Source organism: Balaenoptera physalus (genome assembly GCF_965194825.1).
Source record: "Balaenoptera physalus genome assembly, chromosome: 5".
NCBI classification, from domain to species: domain Eukaryota; kingdom Metazoa; phylum Chordata; class Mammalia; order Artiodactyla; family Balaenopteridae; genus Balaenoptera; species Balaenoptera physalus.
The window spans coordinates 148,861,443-148,882,953 of record NC_138884.1 but is presented as its reverse complement, the minus strand read 5'-3'; the positions used below and the strand labels follow the sequence as shown (position 1 = coordinate 148,882,953).

The following is a 21,511-nucleotide window of genomic DNA, read 5'->3' as shown; positions in this document are numbered from 1 at the left end:
CTCCTGGCTCAATGCAGATGCAGCCCAACCCCTCCTGCCTTCACAGCGACCTGGCATTCCAAGGCATTAATCAAGACTGGGTATGGATCGGGGCAGAGCCGATCGTGGCTGCTGGGGTGCCAGGATTATGGGTGATTTCTTTCTTTTCTGATTTCTAAACTATGTGCAAACTTGTTTCACTTATGACTGAAAATTTATGTAACGTTAAGTAACACTCTGAATTCTACACATGAAGGCAAATATGCTTGGTTGACCAAAAACATTAGCCTGAATCCCATCAGTCCTGAGCCTTGTGATTAACTGAGGACTGTCTGGAAGTGACGAAGAGAGGTCATTTACAGTTTATCGGCATGTAGCTCCCACGGAGGCCTGGCCCTGTTCCCAAAGTGCAGTATGTCAGGAGAGGCGTTTTAACATGAAGCGAAGTACAGGAAAAAAACTCTGACGTTCCAGCATCCCTCATGGCATTCGTTAGATAGCATCTCCTTGTCTGATTTATAAAACATAATTTATTTTTTGAACTTCTTCCTCTTCAGAGCCTTCCATTCACCTTCCTGTGTGGCCAGGCTGTTAAAAAGCTGCTTCACTTTTCGTTTTCTTTCCGCATCCCTTTATAAAAAAAAAAAGCCCATTTTTGGATACTTTTTGGAGGACATCTTGCCCTTTTTCCTATCTGACCCAATAGCAGTTCACGTCCGCGCGGGGCCTGCAACTCCGCCCAGGACAGATGGAGGACAAGCGAGGGGAGCGGCCCGCCCTCCCCCCGGCCCAGCACCCACACCGGCGCCTGCCAGACCCCGTCGCCCCTCACCGTTCCATGATCTCTGAGAGCTGCATCCGAGCCAGGAACTGGTTGTCCTTGCGGATCTCCCGGACGGCACCTTTAAATTCTCGCTTGTGCTTGTGGATCAGCCTCTTCCTTTCCTGCTCCTCCTTTGTGCAGCCCTGCTTCTTCCCAAACTCGAGGCTGAAGGTACAAAGCCGGCCTTGAGGACGCAGGGTCTGCGCACCCAGAGCCTGCCAGGCCTCCGGTCAAGGCTGCCCCCAGCCACAGCCCCCGACTCCCCAGGCCCCTCTGGGGCTGGGGTGCTGGGGGGGCCTCCGTACTCACACTTTGACCAGCCGGGGGGTGAACAGTTTCAGTGGCACCGGCTTGCTCTTCTCACAGACCAGCGGCCGATAGTACTTCGGCTGCTTTTCCATTTCCGTCAAAATGCTCCGACTCAGCTCCTGACACGTGAGAAAAGCTGACACCGCTGGGCCTGCCCACCGCGGCCTCTGGAGCTCCTCCCTCCGGGCCGCCCCTTCCCCTAGGCCCCGCGGCGGCAGGTGCAGAGCCACTGTGCCCAGAAGGCCCGGCTCTCATGAAGCTTCCACCTTCCTGCAGCGTCCTCATGGCGTCTGGCCTGGCGGGACTTCAGACGCACAGACCCATCGAGCAACAGAACAGAATGTTCTCTCCCAGAGGAACGTGGGGAGTACACGATGGGGACCAGCCCATTTGTACACGGGAGCCCCCAGGCCAAAAGGCAGGCGCCCTCCACGGCTTCCTGTTGCCTGGTGCAGGGCAGTGGGACCATCCTCAGAACCCGAGTGACCGGGGAGGGGCGCGGGGCCTGGAGCCGCTGCCCAGGCTGATAGGGGCGGCCGGCCTTGATTCCCAGCGCTGGAACACCCGTGACAGAAACGCCCACCAACCTGCCCCCACTCCGGGACACGGCCGTGCCAGGGGAGGCCTCACCTGGAGCTCGGGCGGGCAGCTGCGGGCAGCCAGGTGCTCCATCAGGAGGGCTCGCAGGGGCCGCACGATGTCGTGGAAGGAGGGCAGGGTGCCATAGGCGGTCACACAGCGCCGCACCAGAGCCAGACACACAGCCAGGCAGGACAGCCTGCAGGGGTGACACCCGGCCTCAGGGCCACAGGAAGGAAGGGCCCCTCCCAGTCACCAACAAAGCCCATCATCTTGGCAAAGATGAAAACCTTCCACTGCGGTCCTGGGCCGCAGGACCCTGAGGTCAAACATCTGCCCTGGGCAACGGCTGCGGCCACTGGTGGCTGATGGGATCAGGAGTTAAAGAAAACATCCTGCTTCCCTGAATAGGAAAGAACGTTGCGGGAAATGCAGCAACAACTTGGAAAGAGTACTCGGTGTTTTGTTTTGTTTTTTTAAACAAGAAAATCAAAGTTCAGTAACACATATACATGGGAGAAACCCAAGAAAACTGACTCACTACAATGGCTGGAGCCCTCATCTTAAATAAACCCCGTTGTAGTTTTTAAATTACTAAAACTATTTCCAATATCAAGCAGATATACCTTGAAAATAACACACATTCTGGGAAAGTTATTTTTTCATGGAAAAAAGTGGCCATGAGGATGTGAACAGACATTTCTCCAAAGATTATGAATGGACAGTAAGCACATGAAAAGATGCTCATTACTAATGATCGGGGAAATCAAGTCAAACTCATGAGACACCACCTCATACCCATGAGGATGGCTACCATCACAAATCCAGAAATTACCAAGCGTTGACAAGGATGTGAAGAAACTGGAACCCTCATACGCTGTTGGTGGAAATGTAAAATGGTACAGCTGTGGTGGAAAACAGCATGGAGGTTCCTTAAAAAATTAGAAATAAAACTATCATCTGACCCAGCAATTCCGTCTCTAGGTATAAACCCAAAAGAACTGAAAGGAGAAACTGGAATAGATACTTGTACCCCCATGTCCATAGCAGCCTTATTCAGAATAACCAAAAAGTGGGAGCAACCCAAGTGTCCACGGATGGATGAATGAATCAACAAAATGTGGTCCATCCATACAATGGAGTATGATTCAACCTCAAAAAGGAAGGAAATTCTGACACCTGCTAAACGTGGATGAACCTTGAGGACACTACACTCAGTGAAATAAAACAAGTCACAAAAGGACAAATCCTGTGTGATTCCACTTATATGAGATGCAGCAGAGGAGTCAAATCCACAGACAGAGAGGAGGACGGTGGGGCTTGGGGTGTGGCATGGGATTAGTCTTTAATGGGGACAGAGTTTCAGTTTGGGAAGATGAGTAAGTTCTGGAGATGGAGGGTGGTGATGGTTCCATAACAGTGTAAATGTACTTAAGATGCCACCGAACCATACGTTTAAAAATGGTTAAGATGGTAAATGTTATCTGCATTTTAACACAATACATAAATTTCAACAAAAAAAATTCAAATAACCATAATTTTTTTAAAAATCAGAGAATGGAAGGACTTACAAGAAAAAGTCCTAGCCCCCTCCTCATTCTACTTCTACTACTACAGACCGAATGATGTGACCCCACAACATTCCCTTGTTGACACCTAACCCCTAACGTGGTGGTATTTGGAGGTGACTGTGTCTCCCAGTCCAGGAACACAGATGGGTTTCCATTCATTTACGTCTGTTAATTACTTCCCTCAATGTTTTGTAGTTTTCATTGTACTAGTCTTCCACCTCCCTGGATAAGCTAATTCTTAAGTAATTTTATTCCTTTTGATGCTATTGTAGATGGAATTGTTTTTGCAATTTCCTTTCAGACTGTTGTTTGTGTGCAGAAATACAACTGACTTTAGTACGTTGACTCTGTATCCTGCTACTTTGCTGAATTCATTTATCAGCTCTTGTGTGGAACCTTTAGGATTTTCTACATATAAAATCATTTCATCTGTGAACAGAGATAATGTGGGTGCATCTTCAAGGCTGGGTGCTGGGTCACGTCTGGCTCCCAGCCTGGCCTCTCTGAGGACTAAGTGGCGCCGCAGCCCAGAGCCCCGTGCCTGCACGTACCTGGTGTGGTTGGCCTCTGTCTCAGTCTGGGCTTTCAGTCCTCCTGCCCACTGGAGGGGGAGGCTTCTCCTGTGCCACGTGGCCGTGGCCTCCTCGTCAGAAACCAGGAGCAACTCTGAGTTCTTCCCAAGTGCTCTGAAAGGGTGCACCAGAGTGTAACCTGGATTCCAAGTGGGACAGGGACAGAGTCAGCCTCCGAGGCTACCGGGCTCGCAGGGCAGGCTCTGCAGGATGAAGCCTTTGGAAGTTTATTTTAACAAACATGCGCTGTGTTTACCACCAGAGACAAGCGACGGCTTTGACAGGGGTGCTTGGGCCAAGTCCAAGCACAGACCAGGCCCCTGCCCCCGTGGGCAGACTAGACTGAATATCAGTAAGAAACGACGGACAAAGGAAAAGCAGAGGAGGGTGAGGTGGGTTTGTCAGGAGAGCTGGGGGGGTGGGGCAGGGTGCAGAGTTCACCAGGCCAGAGAAGGCCTGCTCCAGAGACCCGGGGAGCGAGCAGGACTTAACCCCGTCGTCATCAGAGGAGCAGTCGAAGCAGACGGAAGGGACTGCCGGGGAGGGCACCAGGCCAGGTGCGGTCCAGGCACGGCAGGGTGGGCGGTGGCTGGGCAGAGGGAGGGGGGCGTACGGGCGACAGCCAGTCCGCTGGCCACTCCCGACTCCAGCGTCCAGTGCCCTCCACCGGGGCCCCTCCCCCGGCACTGCAGCCACCCTGACGTCTCGCTGGGGTGAGGATGCCCCCCCGTGCCCACCCCACGGCTGGCAGAGAGGAGCCCACAGCGTGGGGCTCAGTGAAATCAGGGGCAAGAGCCACACGCAGGCAAGTGTCCATGTGAGGTTACGAGGGGAAAGCAGAAGGGCAGGGAAGGAAAAAGGAGGCCGGGAAAGCAGACCCTCTGGACACGGAGGAGCGAGGGGACAAAGGTGGGCAGCTCCTGGAGGGCGAGGGAGCCGCGAGTGGGCGGAAGCGTGGGGAGGCGTGTCAGCATCCTGTGTGGGGGAAGGGAGGGGAGGGTGTGATGGTTCAGAAGAGCAACCACTGCTGAAACCCTCTCAGAATACTGCTGTCCACGAGCTCCTTCCAACACTGAGAACGTCGTAGGAACTACAGGAGCGGTGCTGCCACCTAGAGATACACTGTGAGCTACGCAAGTTAAAGTGTTCTTGCTGCCACATAAAACGAGTAAAAACGTAAAGGTCAATCTTAATGGATGTATTTTGTTTACTCTCCCCCCCCCAAATATTATTTCAACACACAGTCAATATGGTAAACCGCAGTATTTTATATATTTCTGGTAGTTAATCTTGCCATCTGGGGGGTACTTTACACTAAGCTCAGACTCCCCACACATGGAAACGGGCTACTGTGCTGGACAGATAAAGTGGGATCCTGATTTTTTTTCAAAATGCGGGTATATACATACATCCACACAGAGGGAAAAAAGGTGCTACTCTGGATGATAGACTTGAGATTTTTCTGCCTTCTTTCTAACTTTCCCATATCCTAAGCTTTCTACAATGAATACCAATTACTATTAAAAGTCTTAAAATTTCTCAAGTATCATATATTTGAGAACACTGCCTCGAATCAACTCACCTTGGCTCTGCTTGTTGGGAGTTGCGATGTAAAGAATCCCAACAAGAAAATTGATAAGCTCAGGTATGAACCTCTGGGACAGGGACACGTAGTCCAGGAACACGCAGCACACGAAGAGCCCCTTCACCACATCTTGGAGGGACTGGACGGGACACTGGCAAAGAACACAGGGCACAGCGTCCACTTGGGAACAACGTTCAGAACACTGCGCCAGGCAGACAGCCTGGCTTCCGCAGGGGGGCCGCAGGCCCCGACCTTCCTCTGCACGGAGGGGAGCACCGCCCCGCAAGGCAGGATTGAGGCGCGAGATGCAATCAGGCAAAGAGCTCTGTGATCGTAAGGTCCCACCCTTCCGGAGTGGAACACTGATAATTACCACAGCAAGTGGGCACCGATCATACGCCCCCTCAAGGAAAACGGAGCTTTTTGGACTTTTAAAGCCAAAAGGGGAACAGAACCCCAGATCAGACACGATGCCTTCATGCGCTTTCTGGGGTCACGCCCTCTGCCACCTCGTCCGGGAGCTCTGGGAAGGAGCTGCTACGCAAGCCTTGTTGATGAGCCTTTCTTACTCCTGCCCCAAGGAGGGTCAGTCTCCACGGCCCCGCTCAGCCCCAAGGAGGGTCAGTCTCCACGGCCCTGCTCAGCCCCAAGGAGGGCTGGCTCTGATGGGGAGGTCCTGACGTACCTTGGTTAGCAGCTGGCTCAGACACAACAGTGCAGGCGTGACCACCGGATGCCAGAAGTCAGAGGTTGGAAACAATATCCCAGCAATTTTCAAGTAAATTAGCTGGAAAGAAAGCGCCATCACACGGGTTAAAGAAGGGAAACACACAACCTGACGCATATCTTTGAGCTGTTCTGCAGAAACTAAGACCACCACCCACCGAGGATGGTGACCGCAGGCTGCCCACGAGCACTAGACCCCAGACGTGTGGGAACCAAATGGCTGATACTGAGATCCCGGAAACATCACCCTGTCACCTCAGCACCAACCACTCAGAAGAAAGTCCACGAGCCGATCACACCCTGTGACCCTCACCCTTTATGTTGCCTTTAAAACCCCTCCCCTGAAGGCCATCAGGGAGTCCGTGTCTTCTGAGCACAAGCTGCCTGTGCTCCTTGACGGGTGCCTGCAGTAAACGTGGTACTTTCCTTCCCCACAACCCGGTGTCAGTCGGTTGGCTTTGCTGCGCGCTGGGCAAGGGTGGACCCCAATTTGGTTCAGTAACAACATCATCTCATGCATCCTCACGCCAGCCTATGGGACAGGTACCACTGAGCCATCACTACCGCCTACAGCCGGGAGAGAGGCCAGGCCCATGCAGCCCAGGACTGAAGCCTGGGCAGCCTGCCAACCCCACTGGCCTCCCTGCCACTCCTCGCCGGGGACAGGCTCCGGGGAGGCAGGCTGGATACCCTCGGCCACAGCTCGGGCACCCACCTACCCCAGGTCACACAGAGAAAGGGGCCGAGGCCGCGGACACTGGCTCAGGTGCCTTCCTGAGGAGTGTACTGACCCATCAACATAAAGCCGGACTTTTACGTTCCTGCCAGTCGCCGTTAGTTCATTTCAACATGAAGACCAGAAAATGGAACGGACTGAACGGTATTTCTTCAGTGACCAGAGCTGACGACACAGCCCACGGCTGTCGTCAAATGGTCAGAAACCTCAGAGAGGTCAGAGGTCGCTGTGCACAAGCAGGTGGAGCAACCAGCCCACAGGTTCAGGTCCTCAGGAAAATACACCCCGGGTTTGCCATCAAGACTAAACACGGCACCGTTCACGTAGAAATCAAACCAGGAACTTTGCTCCTGAGCACACGTTAGCTAGTTGTTAACAGGTCAGCAGTCCTCCCAGGCCTGGCCCAGTGTGCCCTCCGGATGGCTGTGGAGGCTCTGGGGCAGACCACCCTCTCGAAGCCCCCAGCCCCTCCGTGCCATGGCAGCACACTGGACGGCTGGTGGCCGCAGGTCAACGGCTGGATGAGACACGCCCACGGCTTACCACGTCCAGGCCCGGGAAGGCCGCCCGGCCTGTGGTCTCAACCATTCCTTCCATGTCGTGCATGGCATCTCGGAGGACAAATTTCACGGCGCTGCTTGCAGCTTCAGGAAACATCTGGCAAAGGTTATACAACTGCCTGTTAATCAGAGACATAAGTCAGGGGAGAATGTCTGTAGGTAACAAAAACATAGAAAACCCCCTCAAACCACCCACGTTTATTATCTTCCTGTGAAGTCACCTGCCAACTGAGCTAGAGCTGGAAGCCCCTGGATGAATGCACTTTTCCTCTTACTGACACCTGGCTGGCCGTCTCAGTGATCCAGGTAGTTTTCCTAATAGTGTTTTATAATAACCTATATTCATTTTTGCTATTTGCTAAGAACCTGGTCATAACTTTTCAGTAGCGGTGGCAGAAGTAGCTCTGTTTATACAAGTAACAACATGGGAAGCATATTCTAAGGGCCAGACGTGGCTGACAGTCCTGAACCCAGTGGTGCTTCCCAAGCACTCCTGGGGGCAGAGGCTGGCACGGGGCAGAGGGGTGTGCAGGTGGCCAGCCCGAGGGTACCACCAGGCACCTGCTCTCGCAGACCCTCCCAACTCAGCACCCTGCCCGCTGCGCCCCGCTCCAGCCACCACGGGGCCAGGAGCCACCGTGCCGCTCTGCTCTCACGGGGCCTGGCGCAGAGCCCGGCCCGAGCCCCCGCGCAGGACAGCAGCAGGCGGGCGAATGAAACAGAAAATTAGCCATCAAATATAAATAAACCTGAAGGGGCCCTACTGTCTTAAAGTCGATTCGTTTGCAGTTAAAAACAGGTCCCATCTCTAGGGCGACGGGAGCGTCGCGTCAACATGACTTAGGAGCAGGATGGCGTAGAGAAATCACCGCAGCTGTGCGAGCTGTGGGCCCATTTGTAAGGCTGCCTTAATAACTCTGAAGTTATTTTATGACTTTACTAAAAGGCACAAGATTTGTTCAACTCAGCCCCACGTTCCAGATAACGCACCCCGTTTTCACTTACACAACCAATTTATCGATTCCGCCGAGGTCTGGTGGATCACTTGTAGCCAAATCTCCAACGTATTCCAAAAGGAAGCCAAACAGTTTCTGCAGGAACAGGGTTGGGGCCAGAGCTCAGGGCTGAGCCCAGAATGGAGCCGCGGCACAGGACGCCCTGCCCGCTGTGCCCCCGCACCGGGTGGGGCGAGGGCCTCAGGGCCAGCCATGGGGGCCTATGACCCAAGGCAGCCACAGGAGCGAAGAGCACAGGGTCCGGGTGTGTGCTGCCTCGGCCGGCAGGCGACACCTCAGTCCTGGACCAGGAGTGCGCCCGGCCCGGCGCCTCGTTCGGTAAACGTGCGGCCTTTACGCAAAGAGGACGAGGCACATCCCTAGTTACCTCTTTCCCCAAAGCCTGGCTTTGCTGTGTGACGGGTGCGCGAGGTGGACTCAGTGTAAACTGAGGTCAACAGCGCGGCCTCCTCCTGGGCCTGCCGTGGGCCCTGGAGCTGACACACGTCCAGGCCTGGCTCTCTGCCCCCCGACCCGCACCCCACCGTGAAATCTCGTGGCTGTAAGCACGGGGTGCACTTCGGGACCACCAGCTTCACGGTTACAACGCCCACACAGACCAGGGCTCTTCCCCGACACTCCCAACACTGTAAACAAACGACTCCAGCGTACTTCTAGTTTTGCTTTGTTTCCCACTGCGAGACTTGGATGGTTGCATTTCTGAATTCTCTCCACAACCAAAAGCTGCTCTTCCATCGATCTTCCCGATAATAAAGACTTCAATTCCTCGTAGGATTTGGGAGCTATCAAAAAAATACAAAACACACTGCACGCTTAACTTGTAAAATGAGAATTACATTTCTGGTAACGGAGATAAAAACTGATCACAAATTAAGTCATAGAACTCCTTTTACTTCACCCAAAGAAATACTTCCGCCTATTTTATGGAAACACTCATTTTGTGTAATTACCACACTGCTTCTAACGTGTGCCCGCGTGCCTGCCAAGGGTGAGGCTCGAGGAAACTGGGCTGCCTGCAACCAGCCTCGACAAAGAAATGACCCCAAGCTCCCCTCCAGGCAGAATCCCGCCAATGCCCGACACGGGGAGGGCGGAGGGGACAGTGCACGGGCGGGGGGGCCGCTGGGACCGTTCAGAACAGGCTGGAAGCTGGAAGGAGCCCCGCGAGCACAGCAGCCGGCTCCACCCGCTGGTTCAACCGCTCTGGAAACACCCTCAAGTTGCAGGACAGCCCAGGCCTGCGGACTGGAGCACGTGGGTCAGAGCAGCCCACCGTGTGCTGCGTGCCACGTCACGAGGCCTGAGCCCGGCTCCGCGGCCACCCTGGCCCACAGCGGGCCGACTTGTCAAGCGGCAGGGACCCCTGCCGGCGGCCTGCAGGACTGCTGCAGTCACACAGCAGAGGCTGACGTGCTGCCCAGAGCAGCACTCGGGTCAGATCCCAGGGGCGTCACGGAGAAGGATGACCGTTCCTGTCTGCCAGCCAGGACAGCACAGACGGGCTGTGCCCGTGTGTCCAGGCCCGCACCCTGTCCCACTCCATGACGCAGCCCGTCAGGCAGACGCCACCAGGTCACTGCGGCCACTCCCCAGTTGTCTGCCTACCTGCGAACGTATAGGGCAGCTCGGCCCTGGCAGCCTCCCGGTCATCAGCTGTCGACCGCTCCCCAGGATTCGGACGCCGCTCCTCCTGGGTCCTCTCGCTCCCGTCCTTGCTCTCCACATCAGACTCCAGGCCCGAGGGGCCGTCCGGGCCATCGCTCTCCTCTGGGTCCCCCGCGCTCGAGCCTTTACCCTCTTCCTCTTCGCTCTCACTGCTACTGGCTTCCCCGCTTGGCTCTTCCTCGACATTCATCTTCCCATCCTGGGAACAGAACGCGGGAACCAGGGGCATCACTCCTCAGGGACAGCAGCTGGCACAGCCTGTGACCGTGTCTGAGGGCTGTGCACGCACAGACGCTTTATGCAACTTGTCTGCCAGGAACACGCGGCCCGGTGCTGCACTGTCCACGGGCGTGGGGCCTCTCTCCCACCTCCTTCGGAGCTGCTACACGTCACGGGGCTGAAGGCCTGGGAACCGCAGTCCCCACGCCCTGCCGCCAGGACCCTGGGCAGGGCTTGTCTCTGCCGGGGAGCAGGATGCGGAAGGTGCCCCAGCGGATGGGCTCCGGCTGCTCTGAGCGCCTGGCAGCCCTGCTGCTCGTGGGGCTGGGCAGCAGCTGGGTCACTGGGGGCTTCCTGGCATGTGGGCTGCACGCGGAGGTGGTGGGACCTCAACACCGGAGGGTGACCCCTGACAACTCCCCCAGATACCCCAGTGTTTTGCGAGCACCCAGTTCCCCGTCTTGGAACCCTTTCTGCTCGAGACCCCGGGCCCCCTCCTGTCTTCCTGCCCCAAGCGGGGCCGAGGCTCTGAAAGGGGAGAGGGGTAGAGAGCTAATGGGGCTTGGGACTGAAAAACCTTACCAGCTTTAGAAAGAGCCACAGAGAAACTGTTTCTAAAAAGACTCACAATTTCCATCTGTGGTAAACCTATCAAGTGAAAAACCAGGAAATGTGTTCCTTTAAATTAAAAAAAAAAAAAGGAAACGAAAGCAAACATCTTACTTTGTAAGAAAGCAAACGCCTGTCATCTTTGTCTAGTACGAAGCCATCACTTAAGTCATCCGCCGACGTGTGTTTTGGTCTCTTAATGTGTTCATCCTCCTCCTTTCCAAGCATCCTCCGGAGTCTTTCAGCCTGAGCAGGCAAGAGAGAAAAGCTGTCTGCTGTGCTGTGAGCATGTGGCAGGGACGCACGCTCCAGGTTCCCTCAGCCGTCGCAGCTGCTTCAGGCCTGCCTTCTGCTTTCAGTCTTCAATCAGACATGCAAACCCTTGGCAAGCATCGTGTGGAAGATTTATTTAACAAAAATAAAAATACTGCGGCAGAAATATGTTCCAGTCACAAGGAAGGAAAAGCTGTTACCCTGAGGGCTTTCTGGCCAAATGATAGTGGCCAACCGTCAGCTTCACTCACCACCAGGCCCCAGAAGAGGAACAGGACACTTTACACTGAGGTCTGCATGCCATTTAGCAAGCAGCTCAGCTACTTTGTCCCACTGAACCATGCAATGGCCACAGGAGACGGCCCACGAGGGGGGTACTGACAAGGCCAGATGCATGACAGTATGCCTCTACTTCATTTTTGTTTTGTAACGTAAGGAAATTTTAAAAACCTTTAAGAGAAGAAAGGTGAGAAGGTAGTGCACTATATCACTAGCAGCTGTTCTGAGGTAAAGGGATTAGAAAGAAAGTCATTTTTAGTTTGTTATATTGGGTATTATCTGTATTTTTTTTCCTTTTATAGTTAAAAATATAGTAAAACAAACATAAGCTTGTTTAGAGGCTAAAAAGATTCCACTGGTAAAACACAGCACACCTTCAGCCCATCGAACAAAACAAAGTGGAAAGGGTCTTTGTGGTCGTAGCTGCTTCCCAGAGCGGCACTGCCCCCGCCCCCCTGCCCCCCGACCCCAAACACCTCCAGGCCCTCCAGCCGCTCCTTCTCCTCCTGGGCCAACTCCTCCTCCGTTTTCATCCTGTTAGAGGGCTGTGCTTTCATTTCAAAGCCGAGCTCACGAACCATCATGTCGTATGCGTCAGGCTAGGGCAGAAAGAAGACATTTTTTTTTAAAGGAAAGACCTGCATAACTAGCTTCCTGCACATCCCAGTGGTGGCTGGACATCCTTACGGAAGAAGCTAAACCACATCCTAAGCCTTTTCTTCTTGTGTGAGAGAGGCCTGTTCTAATCAGTCTCGAGGATGCCTTTAGGTCATATACAACTATTTGCTCCTCGAAAATTCTCAAAGTATATCTGCTTTAAGAAAACTAAACCTTGCTCATCTAGGCATTAAGCCCCCCAAATGGGATTTTGGGGGAAGCAACAGTAAGATCGACTCACAGATGTGCAGACGGCCACAGGGCAAGGTAATCTGGTGAAATCCGAGTATTTTCTAGAAACCAGCAACTCAAACGAATGTACCTTTTCTAACAATTTAGACTAAAAGCAATGTGGTAGGAACCAAATATTGTCCAGAAGGAAAAATAAGTAAACGTATATATCAGTACACATACCAAGTCTTCTCACAGCAAGAAACAACCATTTTCTTTACTTTCATTATTCTGGAGTAGATAGTGAAGTAACTTTTAGTTACTTCTATTTCCACCTTGATGTAACACACGTCAGATACCTCAATATAAAAGTTTAACAGAAAACTTAAGTTCTCAAAGGGAGAACAGATGCCTGGCTCCCCCTCTTCTGCAGAGGAAGGCTGGGTCAATGGTCGTGAGCCCGGGCTGACTGTGAGGTGCTGACCCCACCTTGGGTTTCTCCTTTCCACCTCTGCTCTCGGACTTGGGTGTTTTACGGGCCAGGAGAGTCTGGATTTCTTTCCAGTCTTGGTCTAGCTTCTCTGTGAGTTCAAGGGCGTCTTCTCGTTGAGACTGTCTCTCCCTCTGGGGAAAAAGAACAGAATGCACCCCATTACTGCCGGCCTCCAGCAGGTGTCCAGGCCCCACTGGACACCCGCTCAGCCTGACATGACAACAGGAAAAGAGACCACGAGAAATTAGCATCTCAGGATCCCATCACGCAGAACGAATTTCCTGCTGTAAAACTGCTCTCCTAGATGCTCTGAGCAGTTTGCCGTTAGCAAAAGCAGTGATGTTTTGTGACTCTTGATACGTGCCAAAACACTAAAACCAACCCTCCCCCAAAACCAAAACCCCAAAACCAAAACCACAAGAAACCATCAGAAGTACATGCTTGGGGCTTCCCTGGTAGCGCGGTGGTTAAGAATCCGCCTGCCAATGCAGGGGACGTGGGTTCGAGCCCTGGTCTGGGAAGATCCCACATGCCACGGAGCAACTAAGCCCGTGCGCCACAACTACTGAGCCTGCGCTCTAGAGCCCGCGTGCCACAACTACTGAGCCCGCGTGCCACAACTACTAAAGCCCATGCGCCCAGAGCCCGTGCTCCGTAACAAGAGAAGCTTCCGCAACGAGAAGCCCGCGCACCGCAACGAAGAGTAGCCCCCGCTCGCCGCAACTAGAGAAAGCCCACGCGCAGCAGCAAAGGCCCAACGCAGCCAAAAATAAATAAATAAATAAATAAAATTAAAAAAAAAAAAAAAGGAAGTACATGCTTGATGAAATTTAAAATGCATTTTGTATTCCTATTCAAAGTGAATGCTTTTATTAAATCCATAGAAAATATTAATAAATACAGCCTAAAAATGCACAGGGAGAAAAAACCTGAAACGCGTTAGCAGCGTGTCTCAGGACGGTGCTGCTCCACATCGAGAACGTTAACGGACGCACCTTCTCCTGCTTTGACTTGGCGATGAGCTCCTCAATCAGCTCTCTGCGTGACTTTGGCTGTTCCCCCTCCTCGCCTTGCTGTTGAGAGGTCTTCTTGTGAAGCAGCCCGCCACCTCCTCCAAAATGGGCCGCCGTCAACTCGGCTGCAGACAAAGAGCAGAAAACCCCTCTGTGAAGCCAGGCCCGGCTGCAAAGTGGGTTTTGCAGTCGCTCTGCCAACGTTTCTCCAAGCACGGTCCTGAGAGGGGACTCCATGTTTAAGAGAAAACTCTCACCCACAACGGCCGGTGAGACTACAGGCACAGCAACACAAACGCCCCAAGATGAGCCCCTCCGAGAAAACCCAGAGGCATAAAAAGACCAAACGGCTATGATCCAAGTGACTGGAAACACCAAGAACCTTTTTTCCAATGTGTTAACGCCTCACGGAAGATGCGCAAACGCCGCAAACTAGCTGGCACCTGAGTCATAAGAGGGCGTGCCAGGACCAGGGCCACTTCACACCCTCCCTGTGTCTCACAGAAAGTCCTGGGGGCAGGGGGCGGAGCCAGCAACTAGAGTCACTGATTCCTAGGCTGCCCGAGCTACCAGGGAAGAAGACAGAAACAAAACACTGGGACTCATCGATTTTGGAATAGAAAGAAACTTTTAAAAAATCCAATTTCTTGGAAGAGAAAACAGAGGCTTAGATGCTAAGCAACTGACTTCAGATCTCATCCAGTAAGAGAAACAGCTCCTGCCTGTAGCCCTCTAACCCCGTCAGGCCCACACCCCGCCATCTGCGCTGAGCTCTCCGCGCCTGCGCTCCGCCACCCCCATCATGCCTCCTTCACTCCCCCTGCAGTGGACTCTGGCCCGATTTAAAGGCCAACGCTCGCTCCTCTGGGCAACAGCTCCCTCCTCCAGGGAAGGCTCTCTGCGGACTCGGGCCCCCACTGCCCTCCTGATGCCTCCCCTGGGCTGTCTGACAGGTACCCCAAACCCCCCTGCTCATCCTGCTTCCTCTCCACCTCCCACGCCTACGAGAGAATTTCAGGAAGACCTCTTGGCCTGCCCTAGCCAACTCTGTCCTTCCCCACTCAAGTCCCTCCGGCTCCCGTTCCTGAGTAAAAGCCAAAATCGTTCCCGTGGCCCTGGGGGCCCGGCCCACCTGTCTGTACCATCGCCCCCTCCAGTTACCAGGCTCCTGGCTGGTCCCAGACCGTGACACCACCAGAGGCCTGCACGACCGCCACCTCCTTCGTGACCCTAATCAGGACTACCTGGCGTGTCCCAGACCGCCCTGACTTCATTTCCCCCACAGCACTTCTACTTCCGACTGGCCTGCGGGATTTAGTGATTATTTAGTTTATTGTCTGGGTCTCCCCAGAAAACTGAGCTGCAGGTCGGTTTTACTCACTGCTATTTCCCCAGAACCAAGGGCACTGACTGGCACATAAACCAGCATTTGTTGAATAAACGGATCAGTGAATGAGTGATTCCTCTGCTTCCTGCAAAGGTCAGCATATTAGAAAACACTATCATTTAGCATTCTACTAATTCAAGATTGTTTACAACATTTTCTGAAAATAAAAATTTACAAAACATTAACTAACGAGGTGGTCTTATATAAAAGATTCCAAAAAGGATTCTTGGAGAAAAGAAAAAAAAAAAAATCCGTCAGTGTGCTTATATTGATGATAGGATTTAATTAGAAAATTACGGTTGATTTTTAAGATGAAATTCTCCTAATCCAGGAGAACATATAAATTATGTAGTTGAACAAAATAGGATGTTTCCTAATGATCCATTTTAAAAGGTACAGCAAATATATTTATTTTCAAATGTAAGAGGTTACCTGGAAATGTGCAAGTTACCTGGATTCTGATGAGCTCATACTAAAGATCAGAGGAGGATAGGAAACCTGAAATAAACAGTTGAGTCCCCAGGACCCAACACCTGGCAGAAGCGGAATCCAACTTCTCCTCTCGTCAGCCAACCGTCACAGCCTATCGTACCAACGAGGCCGAGGCCGACACCTTGTGATGAATGACCAGGCCGCCGAACGTGAAGGTGCCACGGCAGTCCCCTTCAGTCACAGTGAAGGTGAACATGTTTAAAGCGAGGCGTGCACAGAAAGTCCTGAACAACGGAAAGTGCAAAGAGAAAGGCCCTCAAGATGAACTATGTTCCCTCCTCAACAACGAAGCCTCAGCAGAGTCGTGGTCTACCTCCCGGTGCTGTGGACAGAACCACAGGCCACCCTAATTCCTAGGCCTTCTGCCCCCCCATCACCCAGACCAAAAGGCAGGCATGGGCTTAACGGCTTGGCTTTCCACACACCAGAAAAACCGCTGAGTCAGTTTTAGTTTTGTGCAGCTTTGTTCTGAAGATGCTGAATAGAGGATATTCTAACTTATAAGGATGCGAACTTACGACATGACCCCAACTTTATAGAATGGCCCAAGATGATCAGACCTGAACCGAGTCCTAACTCAGTTCAGTTGTATATCAGTGTTAACTAATGCCACAATTTAATCCGCTTCGTTATCTATAAATAAGAAGCTCAGGACTTCCCTGGTGGCCCAGTGGTTAAGAATCCGCCTGCCAATGCAGGGGACACAGGTTTGAGCCCTGGTCCAGGAAGATCCCACATGCCGAGGAGCAACTAAGCCTGTGCTCTAGAGCCCGCGAGCCACAACTACTGAGCCCACACGCCTAGAGCCCATGCTCTGTAACAAGAGAAGCCACCTCAATGAGAAGCCTGTGCACTGCAACAAAAGAGTAGCCCCTGCTCGCTGCAACTAGAGAAAGCCTGTGTGCAGCAACGAAGACCCAATGCAGCCAAAAATGAAATAAGTAAATAAATAAATTTAAAAAAAGAAATTAAAAAGAAGAAGCTCAATGTTACTTCCCCCACAAAACTGTCATAAGCAGTTCCAGAGTAAACAAAGACTAAAAGAACTAAGTAAACACTGTTAGTACACACATTGGGTCAGAACTGATAACAGTGGTAGCAAAGCACTGTGGGTTAGTACAGAAGAGCTGTCCTAGGGGTCAGTGAGGTGGGTTTTACCCACAACTCTGACTCACGGGTTGGAGAAATCATATTGTTTCTCTGAGCTCATGGGTAAAATGAGCTGGGGTGAAGTTCAAACAAGAGGAGGGATACTGAAGTGCTTTCTGTGATAGACAGACAGAAGGCTGTCTGTCTACCTTATCTACATATACACCTTCTTGAAGATCTACACCTGCATCCTCTAGGTGTCCAAGCAGGGCAGAGAGAACGTCAGTGCTAAGCAGACTGCCCCTGATCCCAGGCCTCACCCGACAGCACTCCTCGGTCCTCGGCGTCGCTGTCACTATCGACAATGTCGTTATGCTTTTCAATGTCTGCCAAAGACTGGCCGTAATGAGTTAGTTCTTCATCTTCATTTAGGTTGTAGATGCTTTTTTTTTCGTGTTGTCGCTGACAGAATAGAAAAAACGAAAATCAGTCTCCTAAAATTTCCACATCCATTTAACATCAAAAAAAGAATTATTTTTTTTCCCATTTTTGTGCAATGTGACAATGTAGCTTTAAGATTATTCTGGGTCATTTGAGCAACGATTCGGATATAAACAGAACCCACAGAAGGTAAATAAATTAATGGGCCACCCTAAGGCACTGGGAAATCATGCAGCTCCACCCACCAGGAATGCTCCACAATCCACTCGACGCAGCTGAAGGCAGCAGTTTAGTCCAGAACCCCAGGACGCGTCACTGCCGGGCACTCTAGTTAAGATGTTTATCCACCTAACTGGTATGTGCAAGAGGCTGCTTCCCCCTTGGTCTAGACAGGCAAGATACACGATTGAAGACCCACCCACTGTGTACTCACAAAAGTATAAACAAACAAGGTGGAAACGGCCTTCTCCTTGTATTTGACTTCTGTGTAAAACTACATCAAAAGACTGTTTTCCATACCTGTTGTTCCAGAGCAAACCTCTTCATCATCTTCTCCTCTGGGCTTATGTTGCTATTGTATTCTCCAAAGCGTTTATCTCTAAATACGTTGGACTTATCCCTTTCTTTGTATTCCTTTAGCAAAGTCTGGGTGCGCTGAAAAACAGATCATAGAACAATCTCTCAACGGTCCTGGCAACTCTGAGCTCTGATGGCCTGGCAGTCTTAGTCCCCAAAGGGGAGGTGCTTCCACAAGGGGACACAATGCTGGCTCTAAGGAACTGGAAAATGCCATTTTCTATGCCTCAGGCCACTGAGACAAACAGTCCAAAAAACGCCAATCTACTGGCTGGAAAGACTGATCTCAATTACCGAGAAGAAACTGGGTCGCTGCCATACAAGGGCAGCAAAGAGGATGATGTCTGGAGCCCAGGGGATTCACTAGGGTGTGTGTTAGTACTTCCACGCCTAAGACCAAACGTTAAAGTAAAATGACAACCAAAAAAAGAGCAGAGGTCACTCCACCCAGGTGAAGAAGCCAGAGGAGCTCAGGTTCTAGCTGAGTAAGGGAAGCAGGGAACAATGAGCTGAGAGGCCACTTATGTCAATGGCGATGTCAGATCAATTACAGACACAGACTGCAGCAGCACTGCCTATCTTCTCTTTGCTTGTTATATACGCGCCATTATGTGTATATACAGTCAGTCTTTGTTATTTGCAGAGTCTGTATTTGTGTATCGGTCTATTGGTAAAATCTACGTGTAGCCCCAAACCAACACTCCCAGCGCCTTCTGGGTCATTCAGGGACATGCATGTGGTGCCCAGGGGGCGCTGTCGAGAGCGAGGACTCAGGATCCCACCAGCTGCACCACCTCCCAGCGAGGAGTCTGGGAAGCGCCTACAGCCTCACCCGTGAAAGGTAAAGAATGGCACTTCCTACCTCAGGCTCTTCGGGAGAAGTGACAACACTGAGGCTTACGTGGTAAAGGAAAACATGTCTATTCCAGAGCCCATGCAATCCCCATCCCCACACCTGCCCCCGCAAGCCTGCCCTGGGGTGTGTGATGCAGGGGTGCGTCGGAGTCGGCTGTAAGTTTGTCTCGTCTACGACTACTGCCAGCTCCTTGCAATAAGGACGATGTTTGATTCAATTCAAAGATCAACTGGGGTTTCCCTGGTGGTGAAATGGTTAAGAATCCGCCTGCCAACGCAGGGGACACGGGTTCGAGCCCTGGCCCGGGAAGATCCCACATGCCGTGGAGCAACTAAGCCGGTGCGCCACAACTACTGAGCCTGTGTTCTAGAGCCCGTGAGCTACAATTACTGAGCTCACATGGCACAACTACTGAAGCCCGCACACCTAGAGCCCGTGCTCCGCAACAACAGAAGCCACTGCAATGAGAAGCCCACGCACCGCAACGAAGAGTAGCCCCCGCTTGCCGCAACTAGAGAAAGCCCGCGTGCAGCAACAAAGACCCAACTCAGCCAAAATAAATAAACAAATAAAATAAAATAATAAAATAAATAAATTTATATATTAAAAAAGATCAACTGGATTACATGCTGTGGCACAGAACACAGATTATGAGCCCATGAAGGCAGGGCCAGGTGTTACTTTATCTTTACCTCTCCACCTGCTAGAACACAGCTTAAACGTAAGTGCTCAGTGGCACATAAAGGCTTCACAGGTGTCCAAACCCAGTGCAAACCCCAGCCTTTACCAGCTGTGTGACCTTGGGAAATTTACTTGACTTTTCTGTGCTTTAATTTATTCACTAACTTACTAATGTCTCCTCCTCAGAGTAACAATAAATATCGTTAAACAAACCTATGAGCATGTCTCAGAAGCTGCATAGAGAATGCCACCCGAACTGAATTTGAAAGTACAGAATACTCTGGAACCGTAAGCACAAGTAAGCTGGAGGCCATGAGACTTTCCAAGAAGGCAGCATTTCAGTTACCCTGCAAGGGACAAGGTTGTGCGCTTCAAAGGAGCGATACATTCCTTCTTCAAACATCTACTGAGCATCCCATGTAATCCCCTATCCTGTCCCTAACCAGCAGAGCTCAAAGTCTCAACGAGGGCAGGTTGTAAGAGGTTCGCACAGGGGCCGCGGCAGCGCGGAAGTGATGAACTCTGCCTGAGTTGGACTTGTGTGTGGGTCTCCAAGGAGGGACGGCGGTTTTGCAGGGGAATGTTGTCCCCGCCCACGCGGAAGCAGACGCACGAAGATGAAAACAGTCCAGCTGACACATGGCATACACGACACACGACGTCTCACTGCTCCAGGCGCTGTCCCGAGGACTCTAAGTGGACGCTTCCCATCCTCCCGGCAGCCCTAGGATGTACGTACCACCATCATGGCAGATTTACAGAAGGGGAAACAGGCACCGAGAAGTAAGTCCGCAGCTCGCCCAAGCCTGCCGGCGGCCCCGCGGTGCCGCAGGGGTTCGAGGAGCAGGGCCGCGGGTAGTCCCGGCTGGCAGGCGGGGCCGGGGGGACCCACCCCGGAGGGCCCGGCGCCCCGCTCACCTTCTGGAGGGCCCGCGCGCGCGACACCCCGGGCAGCCCCACGTCGTGGCGCGTCTTCCTGCCCAGGACCTGGAACTTCTGCCGGTTGACTTTCACCTCAAACGGGTTGGCGCTGGGCCTCGCCCGGCCGCCCCGAGCGCCCGCCGGGGCCCCGGGGGCCCTCCCGCGCGCTCCGGCGGACCTGGCCTTCCCCATGGCAACACGCGCCGCACCTCAGGGCGCTGACGAGGAGGTGGCAGCCGGAGCGCAGGAACCCTCTGGAGACACGCGCGGCCCAGCAGCCTAGGAATGCCGCCCCCGTCTCGCGATAACTGAGCCAGCGAGACGTAGGAACGTTGGGTAAAATACTGACACGCCCCCGCTCAGCTTACCCGCCCGCAGGCTGCGCGACTACAACTCCCAGCAGGCCGCGCTCGCGCCCCGCCGCTTCCGCCCCGCGCGGGGCCTTCTGGGAGCGGTCCTGGCCCGCGCGGTACCGCGCCAGCCTCGGGGCCCCTGGAGCGCTGCGCTCTGGCTCCCTCGTCTGGGAAGCCGTTGGCCGGAGCCGTCGCCGCCGGGGGGTGGTGCCCGGGCCAGTGAGCCCCTCCCCGGGCGATGGGGCCGACAGCCCGGGCCACGGCGCGGCGGGGGTGACCGCGGGGACCCGGCCCGCCCCGTCCCGGGCCGCAGCCCCGGGTCCCGAGGGCGAGGCGTCGCGGCGCCGGCCGCGTCCGACGCAGCGGCGGCGCGGGTGGTGGCCGTGGCGGCGGCGGCGGCGGCAGAAGCAGCAGCAGCAGCAGCAGGACGAGGAGGAGCGGCGGCCCAGTGCGGGACCCGACCCGGCGTTGGGCGAGCGATGCGCGGAGGCCGCCCCGCCGCCGCCCCGGGCCGCCACCTCGCCTCCTCGCGTCCACAAAGCCTGGTCACGGCGGCGGCGGGGGCGGCGGCGGCGGTCGTCCATGGAGCTCGAGAACCTCTTGGCCAACTCGATGCTGCTGAAAGCGCGCCAAGGTGGGTGCACAGCGGCGCCCCGACCCCTGCTGGAGTCCTGATCCCCGTGGAACCCCAGTCCTGCTGGGGAACCCTGGTCCCAAGCAGAACCCCGACCCTGCTGCGGACCCCAGATTTTCTGTGGAATCCGGACCCGGGGTCCGCGCAGCCTCACTCTCAGGATTGGTTAGTCGGCGAGTGGTCAGCTTGGGCACGTAAAGCTTAAGCCGCCCCGTCCCCTTTCGGCGCCTCAGGACCCAAGTGAAG

General features: G+C 53.5%; 2 protein-coding genes across 7 annotated transcripts in view; one reads left to right on the top strand and one right to left on the bottom strand.

The window, feature by feature from the left end:
- Positions 1 to 486: 486 nt before the first annotated feature.
- NOP14 (NOP14 nucleolar protein) lies at positions 487 to 20,522 on the bottom strand. Its single transcript, XM_082464340.1, has 18 exons — positions 20,276 to 20,522; positions 17,764 to 17,898; positions 17,124 to 17,265; positions 13,818 to 13,960; positions 12,819 to 12,953; positions 11,978 to 12,100; positions 11,064 to 11,195; positions 10,062 to 10,320; positions 9,108 to 9,238; positions 8,446 to 8,531; positions 7,424 to 7,559; positions 6,104 to 6,205; positions 5,416 to 5,569; positions 3,813 to 3,972; positions 1,742 to 1,889; positions 1,112 to 1,230; positions 812 to 967; positions 487 to 609 (listed from the first exon to the last, which is right to left on the bottom strand). The coding sequence occupies exons 1-18, from the start codon at positions 20,468 to 20,470 to the stop codon at positions 510 to 512; spliced, it is 2,556 nt and encodes an 851-aa protein (XP_082320466.1). The 5' UTR covers positions 20,471 to 20,522; the 3' UTR covers positions 487 to 509.
- A 104-nt stretch (positions 20,523 to 20,626) lies between these two features.
- GRK4 (G protein-coupled receptor kinase 4) overlaps positions 20,627 to 21,511 on the top strand; it is an 83,895-nt gene continuing 83,010 nt past the window's right edge. For 2 of the 6 annotated variants that reach the window (XM_082464380.1, XM_082464378.1), the window contains exon 1: positions 20,628 to 21,265. In XM_082464380.1, coding sequence (XP_082320506.1) covers positions 21,214 to 21,265 — 52 coding nt within the window. In that variant the 5' untranslated portion in view covers positions 20,628 to 21,213. Of the gene's footprint in view, positions 21,266 to 21,511 lie in introns of all 6 variants that reach the window. The other 4 variants (XM_082464381.1, XR_014264463.1, XM_082464382.1 and 1 more) reach the window with 4 other exon arrangements.

Excerpts from the sequence above, each read along its gene's own strand:
- NOP14 (XM_082464340.1), bottom strand. The coding sequence starts at position 20,470 with ATGGGGAAGGCCAGGTCCGCCGGAGCGCGCGGGAGGGCCCCCGGGGCC. Across the intron at positions 17,266-17,763 it reads GGTTTGCTCTGGAACAACAG|CGACAACACGAAAAAAAAAG; the intron begins GTATGGAAAACA and ends CTATTCTGTCAG. Across the intron at positions 610-811 it reads CTCTCAGAGATCATGGAACG|GGATGCGGAAAGAAAACGAA; the intron begins GTGAGGGGCGAC and ends TTTTTTATAAAG.